The sequence below is a fragment of the Bidens hawaiensis genome, unplaced genomic scaffold (genome assembly GCF_021521415.1).
Source record: "Bidens hawaiensis isolate Kalapana, Puna unplaced genomic scaffold, B.hawaiensis_p1.1 tig00055997_1, whole genome shotgun sequence".
NCBI classification, from domain to species: Eukaryota; Viridiplantae; Streptophyta; class Magnoliopsida; order Asterales; family Asteraceae; genus Bidens; species Bidens hawaiensis.
In genome coordinates this window covers 1-22,724 of record NW_027500096.1, presented here as the reverse complement: position 1 = coordinate 22,724, position 22,724 = coordinate 1, and the positions used below count along the sequence as shown (strand labels likewise).

Below are 22,724 nucleotides of genomic sequence, written 5' to 3'. Positions count from 1 at the left end.
TTTATAATGTGTTATTTAACTTTGTTATTCCTAAGCCACGATGGGCCGAGGCAGGCGTAGTCTCGAGGGGTAATAAAGTAAAAGAAGTTATTTTGCGTCAGTGTGTTCACCAGCATTCGTTGCTGACGTATTTTCTTACATTTTGTAGGTGAACAAGTTTTGTGCTTGGAGTATCGAAGTGCTACTTATATATATCCGATAGCTCGGATTTCTTTTGTAAACTTAACATATTATTATGGTGGTTTGTAATTATAAACAAGTAAATGTTTTGTTAACTCAAACGGGTATTTTATAATCCCGTCTTTTGAATGTATATATAAATATTACACTTTTGATCCTTAAAGTTTTATAAGTCTTCCGCAAACTAACGTAACTCTGATTTATTTACAATTATGGTACCAACTATTGGATCACACTCCTAGGCCTAAGATGGGGGTGTGACAAGTTGGTATCAGAGCCATCGATCTTAGCGAATTGGATATCATAAAACAATACCCAAGCTTCGATCCAAGTATAGGAATAATTGTTTATTTGTTTTAGGGATAAGATAGGCTGGTAACCTTTCTTTCCCTCTTCACATTCTAAACCACCCATAATATTAGATGTCATTCAAAGCTCATATCGAAGAATTTGTGCGCAAGGCAAAAGAGGTTGGAATCGCCGAACCTTACCCCGAAGACAATATGAGCGACGGTTACTATGAAGCATACTTTAACCAATACGTGGAACAAGACTTGTCCAAACCTTTATACTATCCCCGAAGTAGACACTATCCGATAGATGTTCCCGATAGTCCACCAAAACCAAGTATTGAACCACCAAGGCACTCAAGTTACCATCCACCAACAATACCAATGTATCAACCTTCTGAAGTACCGACGTATCACCCATCAGAGAGTCCCAATTACCAACCCTCGGAGATACCACCATATCACCCTACTGGATTTCCAACTGGATACCTACCACTGAATCCTCATCCATCCTATGCTTTCCTTTCCAACATACCTATCAAGGAAGAACCAAGATCCCCGTCCTCCGACTGGATGCAATGTCACTCCGATCCATGTCGATGGTATACCGGAAGTTCCACTTTTAATGCAGTCAGTTCTAAACCAAACAATAACGAATGGCCATCCCGAAAGCCCAAAATGAGGATTATGATGCCTGTCGAAAGTTTCCAGATGCCTCCAATAAACATTGAGACTACACAACCAATGGAGGAAGATGAACCGGAAGAAGAGGACCCCGAAGAAGAGGAGGATCCCGATGAAGAAGAGAACCCCGAAGAAGAGGAGGAACCTGAGGAAGAATCCGAGGAAGAACCGTAAGAAGAGCATCCTGAGAATCCCAACGAGATGTCAAGTCCAATGGAAGGATCACTCATTTCCCAAAATCTGAGCTATGGTTCTGTGGACCCATATGTCCAATACCTTGAGAAACTCAAGAACCAAGCTTCGTCAAGCTTCCCACAATTCCAGGGGAAAATTCCATCAATTCAAGAACAAGCCGATGAAATTCAAGAGCAAAACCAAGCCGCCAAGACATACCTCTACCTTGCATCCGACATGGATTATGTTCCATATCCAGAACCGAGGAATCACTACGAGATGGTGACACTGGGTTACCGCGACCCACCTCCACAGTATGGATACCCAACATAGTCCCGCAGTCTTATGAAGAACATTTGGATCGTGCTCTACACGAAACCGACGATTGGAGGAAGAAGGTGGACGAGGAAGGAAAGAAAAAGAAGAAGGTGGGAGAAACACTCCTTTGTAAGTGCAACAAATTAACGAAGGTTGTGAAGAAGTTCATGAAGAACTGAAGATGGTGGTTATGTGAAGTTATGTGTATAATGTAAATTATCTGTGTTATGTGATGAATAAAAGAACGTATGAAACGTTCTTATGTAATGATAGGGTGATCTATATATATATATATATCGTTGGAATGATATATATATACGTATGTATAATAAAAATATATATCTCTTATGATATATATATATATGTGTGTGTGTGTAATAAAATAAGTGTTTAATAAAAGAAATATTGTTAAAATTTTCAGACTTAGTAGAAAAAGAAAAATGTCTGAACAAAGCAATGACAAGAATGCTCGTAAAGAGAAAGAAATAAAAGACAAAGGGAAAAACCCCGAGAATGAACGAGAGGAAGAAATTCCCGAAAAGTACATGAATAAAATTCAAATGATGATTAAGAAAGCTGTTAGGGAAGAATCCGAGTTTAGATCTCAATCTAGACAATCCAAACATTCCTGATCTGTTAATCCTTCCGTTCATCCCTCTCGAATATCTGAAAAATCTCGTCCGAACCCGTCTCGTGTCGAGGAAAGTGTGCATGAGTCTAACGCCGATGGTGGAGTTAGACATGAGATCAAGAAACTTAAAATTAGTGGGTGTTCGTTCAAAGACTTTAAGTACTATGGACCGAAAGAGTTCCATGGTGAAAAAGGAGCCATCACAACCGTGAGATGGCTTGAGGAAATGGAAACAATCGTGATAACAAGCAAGTGCTCCAATGAGGAGAAGATTCAATATTCCGCCTTAATGTTCAAAGGAGAAGCGCACGAGTGGTGGAATGCTTTGTTGATGAGTAGGGGAAGAGATGTGATGTATGGCCTAACCTGGGATGAGTTTAAGGCAATAGTGATGGGAAAGTTTTGTCCCATGCATGAGACCGACCAAATCCAAACGAAATTCCTCAATCATAAGGTCGTGGGGACAAATCTTCGTGAGTACAATACTAAATTTCTTGAGTATTGTCGTTTAGTTCCTCAGCTGGTAAATCCCGAATCCAACAAAGTCACCCGATATATTTGGGGACTGCCGCGGGAAATTCGCGACATGGTAAGGTCACACTTACCTCAAACCGCTGACTCTACGATGGAGTTGGCTGGTTACTTGATGGGCGGCATGGTCCGCAACAAAGAAGAGGACGAGAAGGTTGCAACAACGATCACTCAAGGGAGAACTGGAGGAAGCGCCAACTACAAGGGCAAAGGCACAAACCAAAGTCGATTCAATTCGAGTGCTACGCCATGCAAGACTTGTAGGAGGTATCACAAGGGTCGATGCAACTTCGCCCCGCCTCCGAAAGTGTGTGAGTCATGCAACCGTACGGGGCATGCGGCTGCTGACTGTTGGAAAAAGAAGATGACTTGCTACAATTTCAAGGAGATGGGCCATCTAAGTTTCGATGCCCAAAGAACAAACCTGCTGCTGGTGGTGCGGGTGGAAGTGGCAAGGACAAGAAAGTAAACGCTCGAGTTTTCATACTCGACACAAAGAAGGCCGCTGACATGCCGGAAATCATTACCGGTACGTTCCTAGTCAACAACACCTATGCTAGAGTTTTATTCGATTCTGGTGCCAATTTAAGTTTTATAGATTATAAATTTTTTTAGTCTATTAAACGAACCATTAATAAAATTAGATTAAACTTTAAGCGTCAAGACTGCTAGTGGCGAAATCGTTAAGATCTCCGAAGCCCTTGAAAACAGAAAAATTCTTTTAGCCGGTTATATCTTGCCTATCTGTTTGTTACCCATGAGTGTGGCTGGTTTTGATATTGTACTTGGTATGGATTGGTTATTCGATAACCATGCCCGTATCATCTGCAATAGCAAAACCGTTGAACTTCAAACCCCCGATAAACAAACAATTCGAATTGAAGGGGACAAAGACGCTGGCCAAGTTAGCATAATCTCCATGATTAGGGCTAACAAGTGTTTAAATCAAGGATGTCTCGCATTCATGGCCTACGTCACTGAAGAATCAAAGGCAAAAGAAATCAAAGATGTTCCTATCGTTTCCGACTTTTTCGATGTCTTTCCTGATGAACTTCCCGGAATCCCTCCCGATCGTGAAGTAGAGTTTAGGATCGATCTTATTCCTGGTACTGCTCCGATCTCCAAAACTTCGTATCGCTTGGCGCCAACCGAGATGAAGGAATTAAAGAAACAACTCGATGAACTATTGGAGAAGGGTTTTATCCGACCAAGTTCGTCGCCTTGGGGATCGCCAATTCTATTCGTAAAAAAGAAGGACGGATCCATGAGGATGTGTATCGATTATCGTGCGTTAAACAAAGTTACAATCAAAAATCGTTATCCACTCCCTCGAATCGATGATCTTTTTGACCAACTTCAAGGTGCTGACTTCTTTTCTAAGATCGATCTTCTTTCCGGCTATCACCAACTCAAAGTTCAATCCGAAGATATCCCGAAGACCGCGTTCCGAACAAGGTACGGTCATTATGAGTTCACGGTTATGCCGTTTGGACTTACTAATGCTCCGGCTGCGTTCATGGACATGATGAATCGTATTTGCAAGCCCTACTTGGATAAATTTGTTATAGTATTCATCGACAACATACTTATTTATTCTAAGTCAAAGGCCGATCATGAAGTCCACCTCCGAACTTTGCTTGAAATTCTTAGAACCGAGAAGTTGTACGCCAAATTCTCGAAATGCGAGTTCTGGTTGCACGAGGTGCAATTTCTTGGTCACATCATCAACGTTGACGGTATCCAAGTGGACCCCGCTAAGATTGAAGCCATCTCTAAGTGGGAGGTCCCAAAGTCACCAACCGAGATTCGAAGTTTCTTAGGTTTGGCTGGTTATTACCGTAGGTTCATCGAAAACTTTTCTCGTATTGCCGTTCCCTTAACTTCCTTAACTCGTAAGAACATCAAGTATGAATGGGGAACGAAGCAACAAGAAGCGTTCGATTTACTCAAACAAAAACTCACCCAAGCACCTATCTTGGCTTTGCCAGAAGGTACTGAGGATTTTGTGGTATTTAGTGACGCGTCTCACTCGGGTTTGGGATGCATACTAATGCAACGCAAGAAGGTAATCGCTTACGCCTCTCGTCAACTCAAAGTACACAAAAAGAACTACACGACTCACGATCTAGAGTTGGGCGCCATAATCTTTGCACTTAAGATATGGAGGCACTATCTCTATGGAGTTAGATTTACCGTGTACACCGATCACAAAAACTTGAAACACATCTTTGAGCAAAAAGAGCTCAATATGCGCCAACGACGCCGGATGGAAACTCACAATGACTACGACTGTGAAATCATTTATCACGAAGGTAAGGCCAACGTGGTGGCCGATGCCTTGAGTCGTAAAGAGCATGAAAAGCCAAAAAGAGTCCGAGCGTTAAGGCTAGAAATCCAAATTGATCTTATCGAACAAATCAAATCTGCTCAAACTCAAGCGATCAATGAAAACCAAATCTTCGACGAAAAACGTAATGGCACCATTGACTCGTTAGTCAAATGTGATGATGGTATCCTTAGACTCGATAATAGGATTTGGGTACCAATCGTTGGAGGCTTGCGTGAGAAAATCTTGAACGAGGCTCACAAATCAAAGTATATGATGCATCCCGGAAGAGACAAAATGTACCATAATCTCAAAGCGAACTATTGGTGGAATGGAATGAAAAGGGATGTCGCTTCGCATGTTGCGAAATGTTTGACGTGTTTGAAAGTTAAGGTTGAACATCAAAGGCCTTCGGGATTGCTTCAGCAACCCGAACATCCCGTATGGAAGTGGGAGTTAATCACCATGGATTTCATTACTAAACTCCCGAAGACGACTCGACAACATAATGCTATTTGGGTGATTGTGGATCGATTGACGAAATCCGCACACTTTATACCCATCAATGAGTCGTACTCTATGGATAGATTAACGCGTATCTATGTAAACACCATTGTCGCTTTGCATGGAGTACCGCTGTCTATAATATCTGATCGAGACAGTCGTTTTACGTCTCATTTCTGGAAAAGCTTCCAACAAGCTCTTGGTACGAAACTTAACTTTAGCACTGCCTATCATCCACAAACCGATGGACAAAGCGAAAGGACTATTCAAACGTTGGAAGATATGCTCCGCGCTTATGTGATCGATTTAGGTGGAAGTTGGGATGACCACTTACCCCTAATGGAATTTTCGTACAATAATAGCTATCACGCAAGTATTCAAACCACACCATTTAAGGCGTTATATGGTCGAAAATGTAGGACACCCGTGTGCTGGTCTGAAACCGGAGATAGTCAATTGTCTGGACCTGAAGTTGTCCAAGAAACCACCAACAAGATTCTTCAAATTCTAGAACGACTTAAAACGGCACGTGATCGCCAAAAGAGTTACGCCGATGTCCGTCGTAAGCCGTTAGAATTTAATGTTGGTGACAAAGTGTTATTAAAAGTCTCGTCTTGGAAAGGCGTTGTTCGCTTCGGTAAGAAAGGAAAATTAAGTCCTCGATTCGTTGGACCTTTTGAGGTACTCGAACGAATCGGCACTGTTGCATACCGTTTGCGACTACCCGAGGAAATGCAAGGGATACACGATGTATTCCATGTTTCGAATCTGCGTAAATGCTTAAATGATGAATCTTTGGCTATGCCATTAAAAGACGTAGAAATAAACGAAAACTTAAATTCGTAGAACGTCCAATTCAAATTGAAGATTCGAAAACAAAGAAGTTAAAAAGAAAAACGTTGAAAATTGTGAAAGTAAAATGGGACTCGCGTAGAGGGCCCGAATATACATGGGAACTCGAATCAAAAATGAAAAAGAAATACCCTCACTTATTCGTGTGAAGCAATCTCGAGGACGAGATTTATTTCAAGGTGGGGAGGATGTAACATTACGGAAATTTTGAGCCAAAAATGACAAGTTTTCAAAGTCTAGGGATCAATTCTGCAAAATTCCAAACATTAGGGTTTAAAATGAAAATTCTGATTTTTCTGACCCATCGCGCTACGCGATGGATCATCAGAGAAACCCATCGCGATACGCGATGGGGCTTCTGACACAGAGTGACACGTGTGCCACGTGGCACACGGTGGCATCACCTGCTGCCACGTGTCACCACGTGGCAACACTGCTGACACGTGTCGCTACGTGGCGCAACGGCTGCCACGTGTCTCCACGTGGCAGACCTACGCAGTGACTCAGCTGACCTATATCGCGGTACACGATAGGTCAGCCCAGGGACCCATCGCGTACCGTGATGGGATCCAAATTTTTGCCTATAAATAGCGGCCAAGGGCAGCTCATTTCTGCACACCAAATCTGCTCTCATTTCTCTCTAACATCTCTCTAGCCATACCTCGATAAGCGTGCCATATTTCCTCGTAAAACGTGTCCCGATCCTCGATTTCCGTGTCGTCGTTTCCTCGAAGTACGTGCCACCCTCCACCCACACTCAATCAAAAAGGCGTTGTTATCATGACGATGAGTCTCGAGAAACGTGCCAACAAGTGTTGAAGATTTGGCGTTCGTTGATTTGCATATCAAGAAGTAAAACGGAGTCGGAGTGCTGCTCGATTTTGTAGGGTTTCCATTACGCCAATAAGGTTAGGCGTAACGACAATTCAATATAATATAATATTATATTAAAGGCTTAAGCCTTAAATCGAGGTTATACTCGATACCTCGATAAAAGAAAAGAAAAATAATCATAACAAAGAAAAGAATGAAAGATAAGATATTGAATATTAATACGTATATATGTATATATGTATATTCTTTGTTATGAAAATATTATTTAATGAATAATGGGTATTCTTAAATAATAAAAGAAAATGATTACGTTTCTTGGAGAAGAAGAAACGTCGGGTTTCTATATAAACTAAAGGTTTATAATTTACTTTTAAACTAAAGGTTTTTAAGTAAAAGAAAATTAACTAAAGGTTCATCGAGGTTGAGATATAAAATAAGACTAAAGGTCTTAAGCCGGATCGTGTATCCGACTAACAAATGTTTATACTCGTACTATAGGTACGGGATAAAGAAGGGAAAGACCCTTGGACGGTGAGTGAAGCCGATCCTAAAGCGAAAAGGTGAATACGCCCCCAAACTTTTATAAACTTGTTTTCCAATAAATCAAATGTGTTATGTGAAATTGTTTACAAGGAACTACGTGTTCCGAAAACCGTTATAAATAAGGGTATAAACCTAGCCCTCGGGCTGTGGTATACGTATGTCTGGATCCTTACATAGGTGGTACTATGCGATGAATGGGCTCATCGCACCACCCTTGGTCGTAGGACGCTCTCCTGCAGGGAGTACGACCGTTGTGCATATTTACAGGTACTTAACTAAGTCGAACGCTGCGGTGTTTGCTGAGGTGACCTAGAGTAGAGGCTCATGTTTGTAATGTGTTATTTAACTTTGTTATTCCTAAGCCACGATGGGCTGAGACATGCGTAGTCTTGAGGGGTACTAAAGTAAAAGAAGTTATTTTTCGTCTGCGTGTTCACCAGCATTCGTTGCTGACGTATTTTCTTACATTTTGCAGGTGAACAAGTTTAGCGCTTGGAGTATCGAAGTGCTACTTATATATATCCGATGGCTCGGATTTCTTTTGTAAACTTAACATATTATTATGGTGGTTTGTAATTATAAACAAGTAAATGTTTTGTTAACTCAAACGGGTATTTTATAATCCCGTCTTTTGAATGTATATATAAATATTACACTTTTGATCCTTAAAGTTTTACAAGTCTTCCGCAAACTAACGTAACTCTGATTTATTTACAATTATGGTACCAACTATTGGATCACACTCCTATACCTAAGATGGGGGTGTGACAACAAATATTGCAATTACTTTATATACTTTTAACCAAATACACAAATAATTGAATCTTTAAAATTTAATTCTACCTTCTTCAATCACAAAACTCAACAAAAGTGTTTCTTGTTTTACTTTTAATGATAAAGTTATATATTGCAAATGATTTATTCATTTTACATTTTTGCCACACACAATTACTTTTTACATGATTAATTATTAGACTTACAGGTTAAATTATAAAAAACACAAAATCACATCCACTTATTAGAGAATGTTTGCCATTTTAGATTTAAAGATTACAATAACTGAAAGATTTTTTTTATTAAACTCAATAATAATTAAGAATGAATCACAATATCACATATTCACATAGTGTACAAACTACAAATGGATTCAACCCAACTTGTCAATAAATGGAGCAGTGCCTAAATGTATGAGGGGTTTCACCCTTTTTGTTTATATATTTTTTATTTGGTAAACGCAATGCTTGAAAAATGGACACAAAAAATCCTAATGGGTTTCACAACAACATCAAAACATGTGACAAAACCGGTTCACTTTTCGAACATACATCACATACGAGTACTGATCTAATTGGTTAATAAGTTGGTCTTACCAACAAAAGAATGTGGCAACAACCAGTTTTCTGCTGGTTTTTCTTTATCATTTTTTTAATTTTATGTACACATATTTTGTCTGGTTCGCTCAAACCCTACTCATTCATTTGGGTTTAGTCTACTCATTCATTTGGGTTTAGTCTGTTTTTTATTGCATACGAACACTAATCGGCCGATCTGGTTTTCTAAACCTAAAACTGAATAAACAATATGTTAAACATTGATTAAATAATTTTGTAAAGTGAACCAAACTCATAACAAGTATAATAAAAATTGAAAATGGAACATAACGATTGTCCATTGATGCAAGTTGACATGCTATGTTGAGATAGTGACTTGGTTTAGTTGGTTAGGCATTTTGAGGGTTAAAAAGAAACGTGTTTGATGAAATTCCACAAAGGTGTCAATAGTTGGCCAACTCTTCTATTGACCAGTTTTTTTTATAATCTTTTTAGTTTTTGTTGAGTAATTCTAACTTAACAATTTAAACGCATAACAATTTGTTAGTAAAAACATATTAAAATAAAAAAATCCCAATAACTTTAAGAATTTTATAAAATCTACCCCAAATTATTTGATAAGTAGTAGAAATAATGCTAAACAAAAGTATAACAAACATAATAATTTGTTGCTAAAAATATAAAACATATCAAAATATAAAAATGACAATAATAATAAAAACAAACAATGCATGCTATTAAATGAAATTTACATAAATAAAAATTAAAAAAACGAAATAATCTACTGATAGAGAGATAAAACTATCAAAGTGCAATAAGTTTACAATATATTCTCAAAAATACATTATTAAAGAAATCCATGCAAAATAAATATTAATCAAAAGGTAATAATGTGTTGGTAAAAATTCATCAAAAGGCACAACAATTTTATAAATTCCATGATAAAATAAAATATAAGAAATTTAATAATTTTCTTAAATATAAAAAGCAAACACTATATAAAACGTTTTTTTTATATTTAAGAAAATTATTAAATTTTCACTAGTTGGATCTTTGAATTGAACGAGTTTTATTTTACCGTGTTGTTATGCCTTCGTGCGAGTGTTTACGGGCGTTGCCCTTAAAGAAAAGATTCTCCGGATAAAAAGACTAAGTGTATCTCAATACAATAAATTTAGTCAGCAGCACATTTAAAGGATTCTTGCCGAAAAAAAAAAAGTATAAAGCATAATGGTAATTTATAATTAGGGACAAATTAGCACAGCGAATGTATGCGTTGGTCCCATCCATTAAGAACTTGACCCAATCCAGCCTCCTCAACTCAATTCCTAATCCTAGTTTAAAATCTCAATTCAACTCCTTCACAAAAAATATAAATTAGCAGCATATATATATATATATATATATATATATTGTCTGAGTATATATATATATCTCTCCCTAAAGTCAGCCAGCCAACACCAATCGGAAATCCACCGCCGATCACCACTACGACCGTTGACTTGTTCTCAGCCGCCGGCAGCTTCAACAAGAGCCGGAGGAGACCTTCCGTCAATGTTTTTCTTCACCTTTTCTTTCTTAACACTGGTACCCTATTTTTCAGCTTTTAATTTTCTTATACTGCACTGATCTCGTTGTTTTAATTGTTATTATTAGTTTATATACGAATACTGTTTGCTGATTACTTATTCTAGATTTGGTGGTTTTATGGTTAAGTTCGTTGATTTCTGCTTTGTTCACGAGCTAATCAGTTTGATTCGTTTCGCGTTTATGACACTAATATATCGTCATGAATCTGTTGAGCTTTCATTGATTGTAATGATTGGGAGTTTGATTTTAAGATACGCAAATTGAATTGAATTGAATTGAATTAACCCTAGGTTTCTGCATATTTCCAATTGAAGTTATTAATTAGTGGATTTGAGTTCATAGGAAACCAATGAATTATTATTGGTTGCTGCTTGTAGGATAGGTTTTGTTTGTTACATCTAATTAGGTCAACTAAAAGTATGCTGCAGAAACTCGTATAATAACTTATGCTTTTCTAATTTGAGAACTAAGCAGTTCATGCGGAAAAATATCAGGAAATCGGTAATTATAATATCATGTAAAATTTGTATGTATAGCAATTTAACACTAATAATTCAGTAAAAGTTGATATTTACGACTTAAAACACTGATATCGGAAATATCGGTGATATATCGGTCAAATATCGCCGATATTATCGGTACTGATATTCCGACCGATATTTTGACAAGGGACCGATAACCTATATATCAGTGATATATCGGCGATATCGACTACGTAGTTTGAGAATAAATGAACTTGTTTCTTGACGTGTAACTTAAAGTTTTTGTGCTGCAGAAACTCGTATGGTAATTTAAAAATTGTATAGGACAGTTTTGACAATGAAAAATGTTGGAGAGAATGAGGCTGATGTGGAGAGTGGAAGGTTTGACAAAGATAGAGAAAGAAGTTCAAAGTCAACCAGGATAAAAGTCAACAACCAGGCATTATTATCTGGTCTTGCATATTGTCTTTCATCATGTAGCATGATATTGGTCAACAAATATGTTCTCTCTAGCTATGATTTTAATGCTGGGATATCTTTAATGCTCTACCAGGTCTAATTCTATCCTTATTAAATGATAGTATTGTTTTATCTTATTTGGCTGACAAGTCATTTTTTTTTGTTTGCAGAACTTTGTTTCGGTATTGATAGTGTCTAGTTTGAGCATACTCGGTGTCATATCAACAGAACCACTTACATGGAGATTGATTAAAGTTTGGTTGCCTGTGAACTTTATATTTGTTGGGATGTTAGTTACAAGCATGTTTAGGTATGGCAGTTGGCATATGCAGCAAGCCTGTTTGATATAGACTTAACCCTAACATCATTTGATTAAACTTGTAACTTTGTTTGTTTACAAACATGTGACTGATAATTAGGCATGTTGTTTGCAGTTTGAGGTACATTAATGTTGCGATGGTGACAGTGTTGAAGAATTTTACAAATGTGATAACTGCAGTTGGTGAAATGTATTTATTCAACAAGCACCATGATAACAGAGTGTGGGCATCACTTTTCTTGATGGTATGCGTGATTCTTAATGATGCTAATTATTAATGTTCTGTTAATCTAACTAATCAAGATTGAAAGGTGAAATAGATAAATAAACGTGTGATTTCGTGTTATCGATTCAGATAATATCAGCTATCTCAGGAGGGATAACCGATCTTGCATTCAACGCTGTTGGATACACATGGCAGATTATAAATTGCTTTCTAACAGCATCATATTCTGTGAGTAACCTTTATATTATTAAAGCTTTAAAGTTTAAACTAATAAGTTGATGCAAGTATTGATTATTTTTTATAAAAATTGTTATGGTACAGTTAACACTTAGTCGGGTGATGGATACAGCAAAACAAGTTACGAAATCCGGTAACTTGAACGAATTTTCAATGGTTTTACTTAACAACACATTATCCTTGCCATTAGGACTTGTGTTGATCTTTGTGTTTAACGAGGTGGATTATCTTTACAACACGTGAGTTTGTTTTTCCCTCCACTTTTGTAACTAGAGGTGAAAAATGGGTGGGTCTTGCGGGTCGGGTCAAACCTAGTTCATGTCAATGTGCTGGGTTGACCTGGAAAACTTACAGTTAGTGTGTAAATATGATACAAAAAAAAATAATAAAAATTGATAATCTGTTTTTTTTTAAAATAAAACTAGTATAGATTTGACCTATTTCACTACATGACCTGTTTCTTCTAAAGTCAGGTTTACATTTGACTTGACATGAAAATTAAGAAAAATGTTTTAATGTTATATGAAGTATGTAAAATACCTGTATAATGTATATATAGACAGAAAAAGGAATCTTGTGGGCCAAGTCAATTACATTTATAGAGTTGTTTTAAAATACCCGTATTTATGTCAGCTGGTTTGTTGAAGTTCAAATTTTGCAGTTATTATTTTCTTTGTATTTATGCAGCAGAATTATTATATTTAATGAATAATATAATTGGCAGGCCACTTTTGAGGATGCCAACATTTTGGGTGGTGATGACATTTAGTGGATTTCTTGGGTTAGCAATTAGCTTCACTTCTATGTGGTTTCTTCATCAAACAGGGGCAACTACATACAGGTAAGTCAACTATTTATAGATAATATATTGAAAGTGACAAAATTATTGATAAATTAATATTCGATACCAATTTACAGCTTGGTGGGATCATTGAACAAGATTCCACTTTCTGTTGCTGGAATCGTTTTATTTCACGTTCCGACAAGTTTGGAGAACTCTGCTAGCATATTATTTGGTTAGTCATTTTTCCTACTCGTATTATTATTTCATGGTTAGATCTTAGAACTTAGAATATAGAGCATAAGTAACAATAAACATGTGTTTTTGTTTTGGTTAAAGGTTTAATAGCGGGTGTGTTCTTTGCACGAGCGAAGATCAAGGATAGAACTTAATCTTGAAAAATGAAAACAAAAGTGGAGATTATTAAATGTGGTTCGTGATCGGTTTGGAGGGATCGGTATATTTGAAGTTTGTTATTCTTATTTTTATATGGAGACGTGTTCTCTTGTTGTAGGCAATTTTGTACTGCGAAACAATATTGATGATGATGATGATGAAATTTGTCAAAGTAGTATATTTTGTAGAAAACTATGTTGGTGCTTTTGAAAGTTGTTACACGTGATAGCCACATTTTCTTGACGAGTTATATTTATATTGGACTAGTTTAATAAAATGTGATCATATATTGGTAAGAAATTTAAAAATATACAAAGAGACTGAATTTTGCTCACTGGTGGCCCAGAGATGAATTATGTTTACAAAAGTTATTATTTTTGAATTTTATTAGAACCTTTTATCGAATTAATTACCTTGATTATTGTTCGATTGTGGAAATTAAACAACTATTGTGGATCATAGAAAAGACATCTCAGCCGATAAACGAGTTCGGACGTCCCTCTTTTCCCGGCCTCGTTTTGTTTACAGAACCGTTTGTCCACATGAACACGTGTCTGCTCTTTTTCTTGTGAGTTTAAAAATGCTCTAAACTGGACACTGAACGAAGATGCTATAAAATGTGAATAAAAGAAACAAAGGGCTTTAACGTTTAAAAACAAACATCAGTAGCTGCTTGGTCATGCAATTACATGAAATGGCAATGATTATGCATATGATTATTGGATGATCATGCAACTAATTATTGACGCGTTTGATTTGTGACATGAAATGGCAATAATTAAACATATGATTATGAAATATAATGAGCATCATTTTGAACCTTTTTTTTAGGGAATTTGTCTTTATACAATTACATCAAAACATAGTTAATAATAACATATCTCAGCGATGTATTTTAATTTATATCACAATGTTTATATCACGATTCTTTTTAGCTATCATTTTGATCACATTACAGATTTATTTGAGTTTTTTTTTTGTTACCATTGAGTTTTATTGTATCGGTCATACCATAGCGAATTGAACCGATTACGACAGTATTCCCACCGCATCCTCATCGCAACAGACGACTCAATACCACCTAGTTGATGATGATTAAAAAATCATGGATTAATATTAATGATGAATTACTTATAAGTTATGTATAAACAATAAATCTGGGCAATCGATTATGATATTGTAGCTATAAATCTAAATTGGTCTTTTTAGATTCTCGAAACCCAATTAACCTAACATAAAAACCCGAACCTGAAAAATATCATGAGAAACTTGGGTTGAGGTTTGGGTCCATATCTAAAACTTAAAACCCACATAACCCGACCCGAAAACAGAACCTGATTTCCTTCCGAACCAGGTTGATCTTCTGAGTTTCTCATTGGGGGAAAGAATTCAAAAGCCAAAATTAAATATTAAATAATCCCTAATTAATTATTTTCCTGTTTCATTGTTGCCATCAACTTATAATCATAAGGTAAGTTGTTTAATTGGTTGTGCGCACCAGCTGTTCGATGAAATGCCTCAATGAGTTTAATATATATATTTTTTTGATATAGCATTTGGGTTATATGCAAAACCCTCTTTGATCAAGGTTTTATGTTTGAAATGTTGCAAAGATGCAGGAATTTTTTTTGGTGTAAATCGTAGACGAAAAGATATCTTGTTTGTTGAAAACGCGAGTATAGAGCATATATATGGATTATTATGCCCTCGTTTCTATAATGTTCTCATGCTGTGGAGATGGAACAGACGACTCCACACTCGATACAAACTCAAGTAAAGCGAAAACCGCATCGCCTAAAGGGCCTACTTATGCAGGAGGAGGAGGTGAATGGCCGTAAATCCTCATTTTTAACCAAAAACATTAAGAGTTTTGAAGAGTTCGATGTCAAAACATAATTATGATGGTTTTTGTAGGTAGTTTTAGAGGAGAACCAAGGAGCAGTTAGAACCAGGGCCCCTCAAAAAGCCTTACCGATTGAAGCACCAAAACTGTTGTTGGATGATTTAAATAAGATGACTGCTAATTTTGGGTCGTGCTCTTATTGGAGATGGTTCTTAATGCCAAGTTTATTATGGGAAGTTAAGTGATGGGCAGGAAGCAATTATAAAGATTTTGGATACCAGCTCTTCCCCAGAACCTGACTTTGATTTTACAAGCCAGGTGACAGTTTTGGTTTATAATTCATTGGCTATGAAAAATGAATGTGTATTGTATGTTACTGGTTTTGCATGTTCACATAATTCTTCGGTTTAAAGCTATAATAATCAGTTGTTTATTATCAAAGAAAGTTATCGGAAAGATGATCATTGATCAAAATCATATTCTTATACATTGCTGAAGTATTCAAATTTAAAATAAGAATATTGGCAGTTTATCTTTTATAATCCTTTTTTAATCATTTGATTTGTTAGTTTATAGCTAGCAGACTCATAATAGTTTTCCTTATGGTTAAAGTATACAGTTATATATTAGTAGTGTCTTTTACAAAAAAAAAAGCCAAATAGTTTGTTTTGGAAAGTGTATTCAATAGTCTTAAACGGGCATATGCTAACAATATTTTTGATGAATAGTGACATAGTGCATAGTATGTGCTAGAAAGTCAAGGTACTGATTTGTATTAAAATCTAATTTAGAGGGACTAGATTGTAACTAGTTAGTTTGCTATTGAGTTGCTACTTGTTCAAGAAGGAGAGCCTATTTCTTTCAAAGACGCAATGGATGAGGAGATAAATGCCATTGTGCGAAACAAAACATGGGTCCTAACCGAAAGATAGCCAGCGGAAAGATAACCAAGCACAAAGCTAGGTTGGTTGCAAAAGGGTATGTACAACAGCTTGGAGTTGATTTTGAAGAAGCCTTTGCTCCAGTAGCAAGAATTGAAACTGTAAGGCTGATTCTTGCATTGTTTGCTAAAATGAATTGGAGGGTATATCACATGGATGTGAAAGCAGCCTTCCTTCACGGGGAGCTTAAAGAGAATGTCATTGTGAAGCAACCGAAAGGATATGAAAGAAAGGGTTGGATGCAGTTTTGAAAAAGAGTTTAAAAGATGTCAACATGAACATGAACAGGCTAGCATTGAGATAGAAGTTGAAAAGTTCAAACAAGAAGTGAGATCAAAGTTTGAAATGACTGATCTAGGTTTGTTGTGCTATTATTTGGGAATTGAAGTTGCACAAATTAAAGAAGGGATTTTTATTAAGCAGTCTGCTTATCAACGAAGATACTAAAACTGGCTAGATTGGAATATTGTAATGAGACAAAAATAGCCATGGCACCAGGGTTAAAGTTGTTTAAAGCAGAAGGTGGTTGTAAATCCAACAGTCTATAGAAAGTTGGTTGGTTCTTTGAGATACTTGAGGATTTGCAGGGGTGAGTTTGGAATTAGAGGGGAGAATGTTAGAAAGTCGCGGGACTGATTTGTACAATTCCGAACTTATGAGGGACTAGATTGTAACTAGTTAGTTAGTTTTGTTAGTTTGATAATCTAGGGCTTGTAGTATAAGTACAGAGCTTATACGCTCATTTGATTGTATCCTTTTGATTTCCAGTTTCTCATGAATAAACTTCTCTCTTCGCTGTTAATTGATTCATCTTGTTCTTGATACATGTCTTCAGTATGTAACTATTTATAGTATAAATATGATTCATATGTTTTTGTCACTAAAAGAAACAAGACAAGAAGATTCATATATTTATTGATGTATGAAGTTATCAGTAGTTTCAAGACTTAAGAATGAATATTTTGTTGAGTTGCTTGGTTATTGCTTAGAGGAAAACAACCGGATCTTGGTATACGAGTATGCACCCATGGGTTCTTTGCATGATCTATTACACGGTACACACAAATAATCTATCCCTTCTCGTTTTACACTTTGGCGTGTTTCCAAATTCCATTCATGTTTTTGGTAAATATAGGTAAAAAAGGTGTAGAAGGGGCTACCCCTGGCCCACTTATCACTTGGGGACAAAGAGCTAAAGTTGCTTATGGTGCAGCAAGGGGTCTTGAGTATTTACATGAAAAGGTTCAACCGGCTATTGTTCATCGTGATATTCGGTCCAGCAATATCTTACTGTTTGATGATTTTTAATCCAAAGTAGCCGATTTCAGTTTGAGCAATCCTTCTGACATTGCAGCTCACTTGCATTCAACGAGGGTTTTGGGAACTTTTGGCTATCATGCTCCAGAGTGAGTCTTGATTGGTGTTATTGCAGATGGGTCGAGTGACATGTCAAACAAGTTTTATAAGTCAGGGTAGTAACGGGCCAGTGGGGTGGGTAAACATGTTTGGTTGGATTGCCCATAACATGTTTTCGTCAAAATTATTTTTTTATTAAATTATTTAACGTGTCAATTATGATGACAAGATCAACGATATCACAATAAAAACTTGATAGTGTTAGATGTTGATGGATGCTAGAGTCAGCCATGGCCATGATTTGGCATATGAGCTGGTTGTCAGCAGCCTAAAGAACATCCGGTGTAAGAAGTATACGAATTATTGAATCCTATGGGTTTTGGCGTTTTGCATTGGTTTCGTGAGAATATAGTGTTTATTATTAATGAAGGATTATCTGCTATTTATTAACGTAGATCCTATGCCAAGCCTCTAAACTATTCATAGATACCGTACTCTATATGTGCATATTATCAATGCCAACCCGTGTATTTTTTATGCAACTCAGGGTGTTCACTTATCAAACCAGTGAAACCATCCAATTGGTCATTTTTTTATTTATTTTCAAACCGCCAACTAAAACGTTTCAAACGTCTGTTTAAAATCAAATGTTTTAAAATGGATCAGAGTATCAAGTTTGTTTTACACTTGTAGATCTTTCAATACTCACCTCGATCGATCAAAGATGTATTGGTCATAATAACAACTGATCGTATTTATCATTAATACCCCTTAAAACAGACGAGTGGTTAACCAACACGAAGTTTGATGTAAAATGTTTTAAGGGGGGAGTCTTTTAGCAAAGTCGTATGTCGGTTGAAGTATGTTAGGAACAAATTTGGTATATACACTACAGGAGGAAACACGTTCATGAACAAAATGATAATTAATATCGTGCAATGAGAGATTTCGTAGGACTACGCATGAACAAGACCATATGAAAGCGTGTCTTTGACATATTGCAGAATTCATTTAATGGGTTGTAGATAAACCATGTAGAGATTAGAGATTGACTAGCTTGGTTAACATCACTGAGAGGTGCAAACGGGTGATTACAAGGTACAATGATACAAAGCAGGATCTAAGAGCCAAGACTCGATAATATTTCAGTAGTGGCGCCAGGTTCGCAGTCTAGCAGACAAGTTTAAGCAAGATGGTCGTGGCCCGTGGGCATGCTTGGCTTGAGTGAGAAAGAGGCCCGTGTATGCGTAACAAACTTTTAAGTCCGAAGAAGTAGAGTTAACCAGATCCTTAATCACAAATTCATTGTTTAGAGGGGATAGTATCTTGCAATTAGTGCTTTCATTATTATAAGTTACGATAATATCATTAGTATAGACTAAAAGGCATAAGATGTGCGTTTTAAGACAAACAAGGAGACGTCAGCTCAGCCACACAAGAAACTACGGTGGGTGAGATATATTTATCACTTATTCAAACAATGTAAGTGCATATTATGCAAAAGAAAATGTGGGATTTGCATTTAGATCTTCTCATGACCAGGTGAATCCATCTAGGATGGTCACTAATTACGGAATGGTTACCCGTGATCAATATCCATCTGAATACACACATGCATGATACCACAGTTGCCCATGTTTGGGTTCCATACCTTGGGTTGGAGTAAACCCCATGTCTAAACCTGTGGTTCCCTAATTGGAACAAGTGGTAGAATAAGGTCAACGACCCGTATCTAATAGTGCTAGTCATGTATGCATAGTCCAACATTCATTATGATTTTACGGTTCTTGACAATATATAAAAGAAATAGTTTTGTCTTTGCACTTAAAAGAGAAGTAATAATGTCATTTCCAATGTGATGTAGTGGTAGGGAGTTTGAGCTTCTCAATAGACACCCAAGTTAAATTTCCACTTACAACATTTTGGGAGGACATGCGTGGCTTAATGAAGGAAGTCTGAGATATTTGTGATCTCCAGTTCGATCCCGAGAGCATCCTGGTTTTACCACCAATGGGCCTTCGGGCGGATGGATTTTCCCCGTATCTGGAAAAAGCTTGAAGGCGCTTAAGGGCTCCGTATAGTTGGGCTGGACCAGCTGGCGGTGGCCTTTAGCCATTGGGTCACCCCGTACAGAGTACATAGACATTTTATGTTTGTTGGCCATTAAAAAAGAGAGAGAGAAGTAATATTTAATGAGCATGAATTATTCAGCCATTGGATCACCTCATACAAATTACCTAGGCATTCTATGTTTGTTGGTCGTTAAAAAAAAGTACTAATTAATGAGCATGAATTATTCCAAAACAATAAAGTAAAAAAAGGGAGGGAGTGACTAGTGAGTACTCATAAGACTAGATGTTCCAACATGACTCGCTTAAAAATGGAATCGCAAATAACCAAAAATTGAAAAATCTAAAATAAAAAATACGAAAATAGTTTCAAGGTTTAATGTGGTTTTGACTTCTAAACTTGATCAACCATAACTAATAAAATAACCAAAGAAAGAAACTTTAAGTTAATTATCTTTTCGTTTATAAGGACCACCGACCTAAAAATCACAAAACAAAACACAACGTTCTTAAAGAGAGAGAATGTTTAATTCAATTATCCAACTAGTGAAAGTCATCAACTCGCCTAATTTCTTATTATTACACTGGTGCCTTTGAAACTAAATGATTGGGCATGAATTGAACATGAGTTATATGTAACACCAACTCTCTTCATTACCACTTCACCACCAACTTATTGGAGTATTATTAACTATTTTAACCTCTAAACATTAGTTATTGGCATATAAAAAGTACTAACCTTACACTCTATATTCAATGATTCATAAAAAAATGTTACACAATGTTTTTTAATAACTAACATATTTTACAAAGTGTTTATTTTGTAAAACCGTACATAAATTTAACTATTTCTCATTATAATTATTTTGGGTTTTTGATTATCTAGTGTATTTTAATTGACTACACTACTCTGTTTTGAAATGTTAGTATATAGTCAATTTAATAGAAATCAGCTTAAGTAATTGAATGCAAGTGTAGCAATCAATCAAGTATATTATTTTTAGGGTTTTCATAACATGTCGGACATGACACGATAAGATATGATTATCTGTTGTACTAAACATGAATACGACACGATAACTAATCGCGTCATTTTTTCGAAATACGAACACGAACCTGTGTAGTGACAGGTTAACCTCTTAAGAGACCTACTTAAATATACAATGAATAATACATATGTAATGAAACAAAAATTTTCAAAACAAACATAGAAGCCTTAATTAATGCATAATTCATAACATATTCGAAACAAAAAACCACAATCCTTAACGTATATGAAACAAAAAAACTATAAATCCATAACATATTTAAAACAAAAATCATAAAAGCAAATCATAACATCCATTAAAAATATAATAATGGGTTCTGACAAACATGATTGCAATGTCGTATATAAATATGTCTTTACATTTAGGACTTTAGGTAGTGACTAATTGATGTATAGTTTGGGGGGGGGGGGGGTTATAGACTCCCACTGAAACAAGTCCGATAAGTTTAAATTAGACTGACTACTTCATGAAGGTTCCCATAAATTGGATGTGGCTTAATGGTAGAACACTCACTTTACTAGTGAGAGGTAGGGGGATCAAATCTCACTATCACCAATTTATATGGGAGATATGAGGGATGACCCTGGCTTGCCAGGGTTCGAGTCCTGATCTCACCCGGTTTTACTGGCTCCTCGCTGTCGTGCCGTTTGGCGAGCGTGGGGGTCGGGTTTTATTCGGGAATCCCTCAATAGGTGGACCGCTAGGGGCTCCGTCCGTCCGAACTAGTGACCGGATCGGGCTACCTTTAGCCAATGAAGACCGCGTACAAAGTACTCGACGTTACTTAGTTGGTCATTCCAAAAATAAAAATCATGAAGGTTCCTAAAGAAATGTCTCACATGCCCCTAAGAAGTTTAAGGTGCTGCTTGTTTTTTCAGAGGTAAAACATCTGCAGTCTGCGGACCATATCTGCAGGCATCTACAGCAGAAGAGGTGGACCAAACATCTGCAGTCTGTAAGGAGAAGACTGTTTGTTTTTTAACGTCTGTAGACTGTTAAAATAAACTGAAATTTAAATAAACTGAAACTTAAATAAAAAAGTTCGTCAACATCCAAATTTAAATAATAGTCAACAACACTGAATTAATATTCATAATACCACAAACATTTTTTAAATCATTTATTCCGTACATTGCATTAACTACTTAGCAATTTCATCTCGTAACTGAGTCATATATTCCCGATCTAATGCAGTGCCAAGTGCTTCAACCTCGTCTTCATCAGCATCAATGTGCCCACGACTATTTACAAGCGACACATCGGGTCGGTCGTATTGTGTAAACAACTAACAAAAACCTTTAACAATTAACAAAATACTACAAAATTTATTCAACAACAAACTAATAACAATTTTCAACAAACCTAAACCTTCTACAAACTAATAACAATCTAATAAAATTAACAAAAACCTTTTAACAATTAACAAAAAAACTACAAACTTTATTCAACAACAAACTCGTAACAATATTCAACAAATCTAAACTTTCTACAAACTAATAACAATTTAACAAAATTAACAAAAACCTTTAACAATTAACAAAAAACTACAAACTTTATTCAATAACAAACTAAGGTCGGACGGGGTGGAGCGTGGTGGAGTGCCATCACGCGTGATGGCCTCACGCACACCGCCGCTGGTGCCCCCATCTAGCGTGATGGGGGTTTGGTGCGTGATGGCTATCACACTGTGAGGTGGGAATTCTGAGAAAATTGGAACGTTGGAGGGGAGGGTTTGACCGTTGGGTGGGGGGGATTTAAATAAAAAAAATTAACAAATA

At 36.5% G+C, this 22,724-nt stretch overlaps 1 protein-coding gene and 1 pseudogene across 1 annotated transcript; both read left to right on the top strand.

Moving 5' to 3' along the window:
- Window positions 1-10,487: 10,487 nt before the first annotated feature.
- On the top strand, window positions 10,488-13,860 carry LOC143601273 (GDP-mannose transporter GONST1-like). Its single transcript, XM_077078726.1, has 9 exons — window positions 10,488-10,785; window positions 11,564-11,823; window positions 11,900-12,039; window positions 12,164-12,293; window positions 12,404-12,502; window positions 12,596-12,750; window positions 13,236-13,352; window positions 13,430-13,527; window positions 13,632-13,860. The coding sequence occupies exons 2-9, from the start codon at window positions 11,608-11,610 to the stop codon at window positions 13,682-13,684; spliced, it is 1,008 nt and encodes a 335-aa protein (XP_076934841.1). The 5' UTR covers window positions 10,488-10,785; window positions 11,564-11,607; the 3' UTR covers window positions 13,685-13,860.
- A 1,546-nt stretch (window positions 13,861-15,406) lies between these two features.
- On the top strand, window positions 15,407-17,882 carry LOC143601271 (putative protein kinase At2g41970; annotated as a pseudogene).
- The last annotated feature ends 4,842 nt before the right edge of the window (window positions 17,883-22,724 follow it).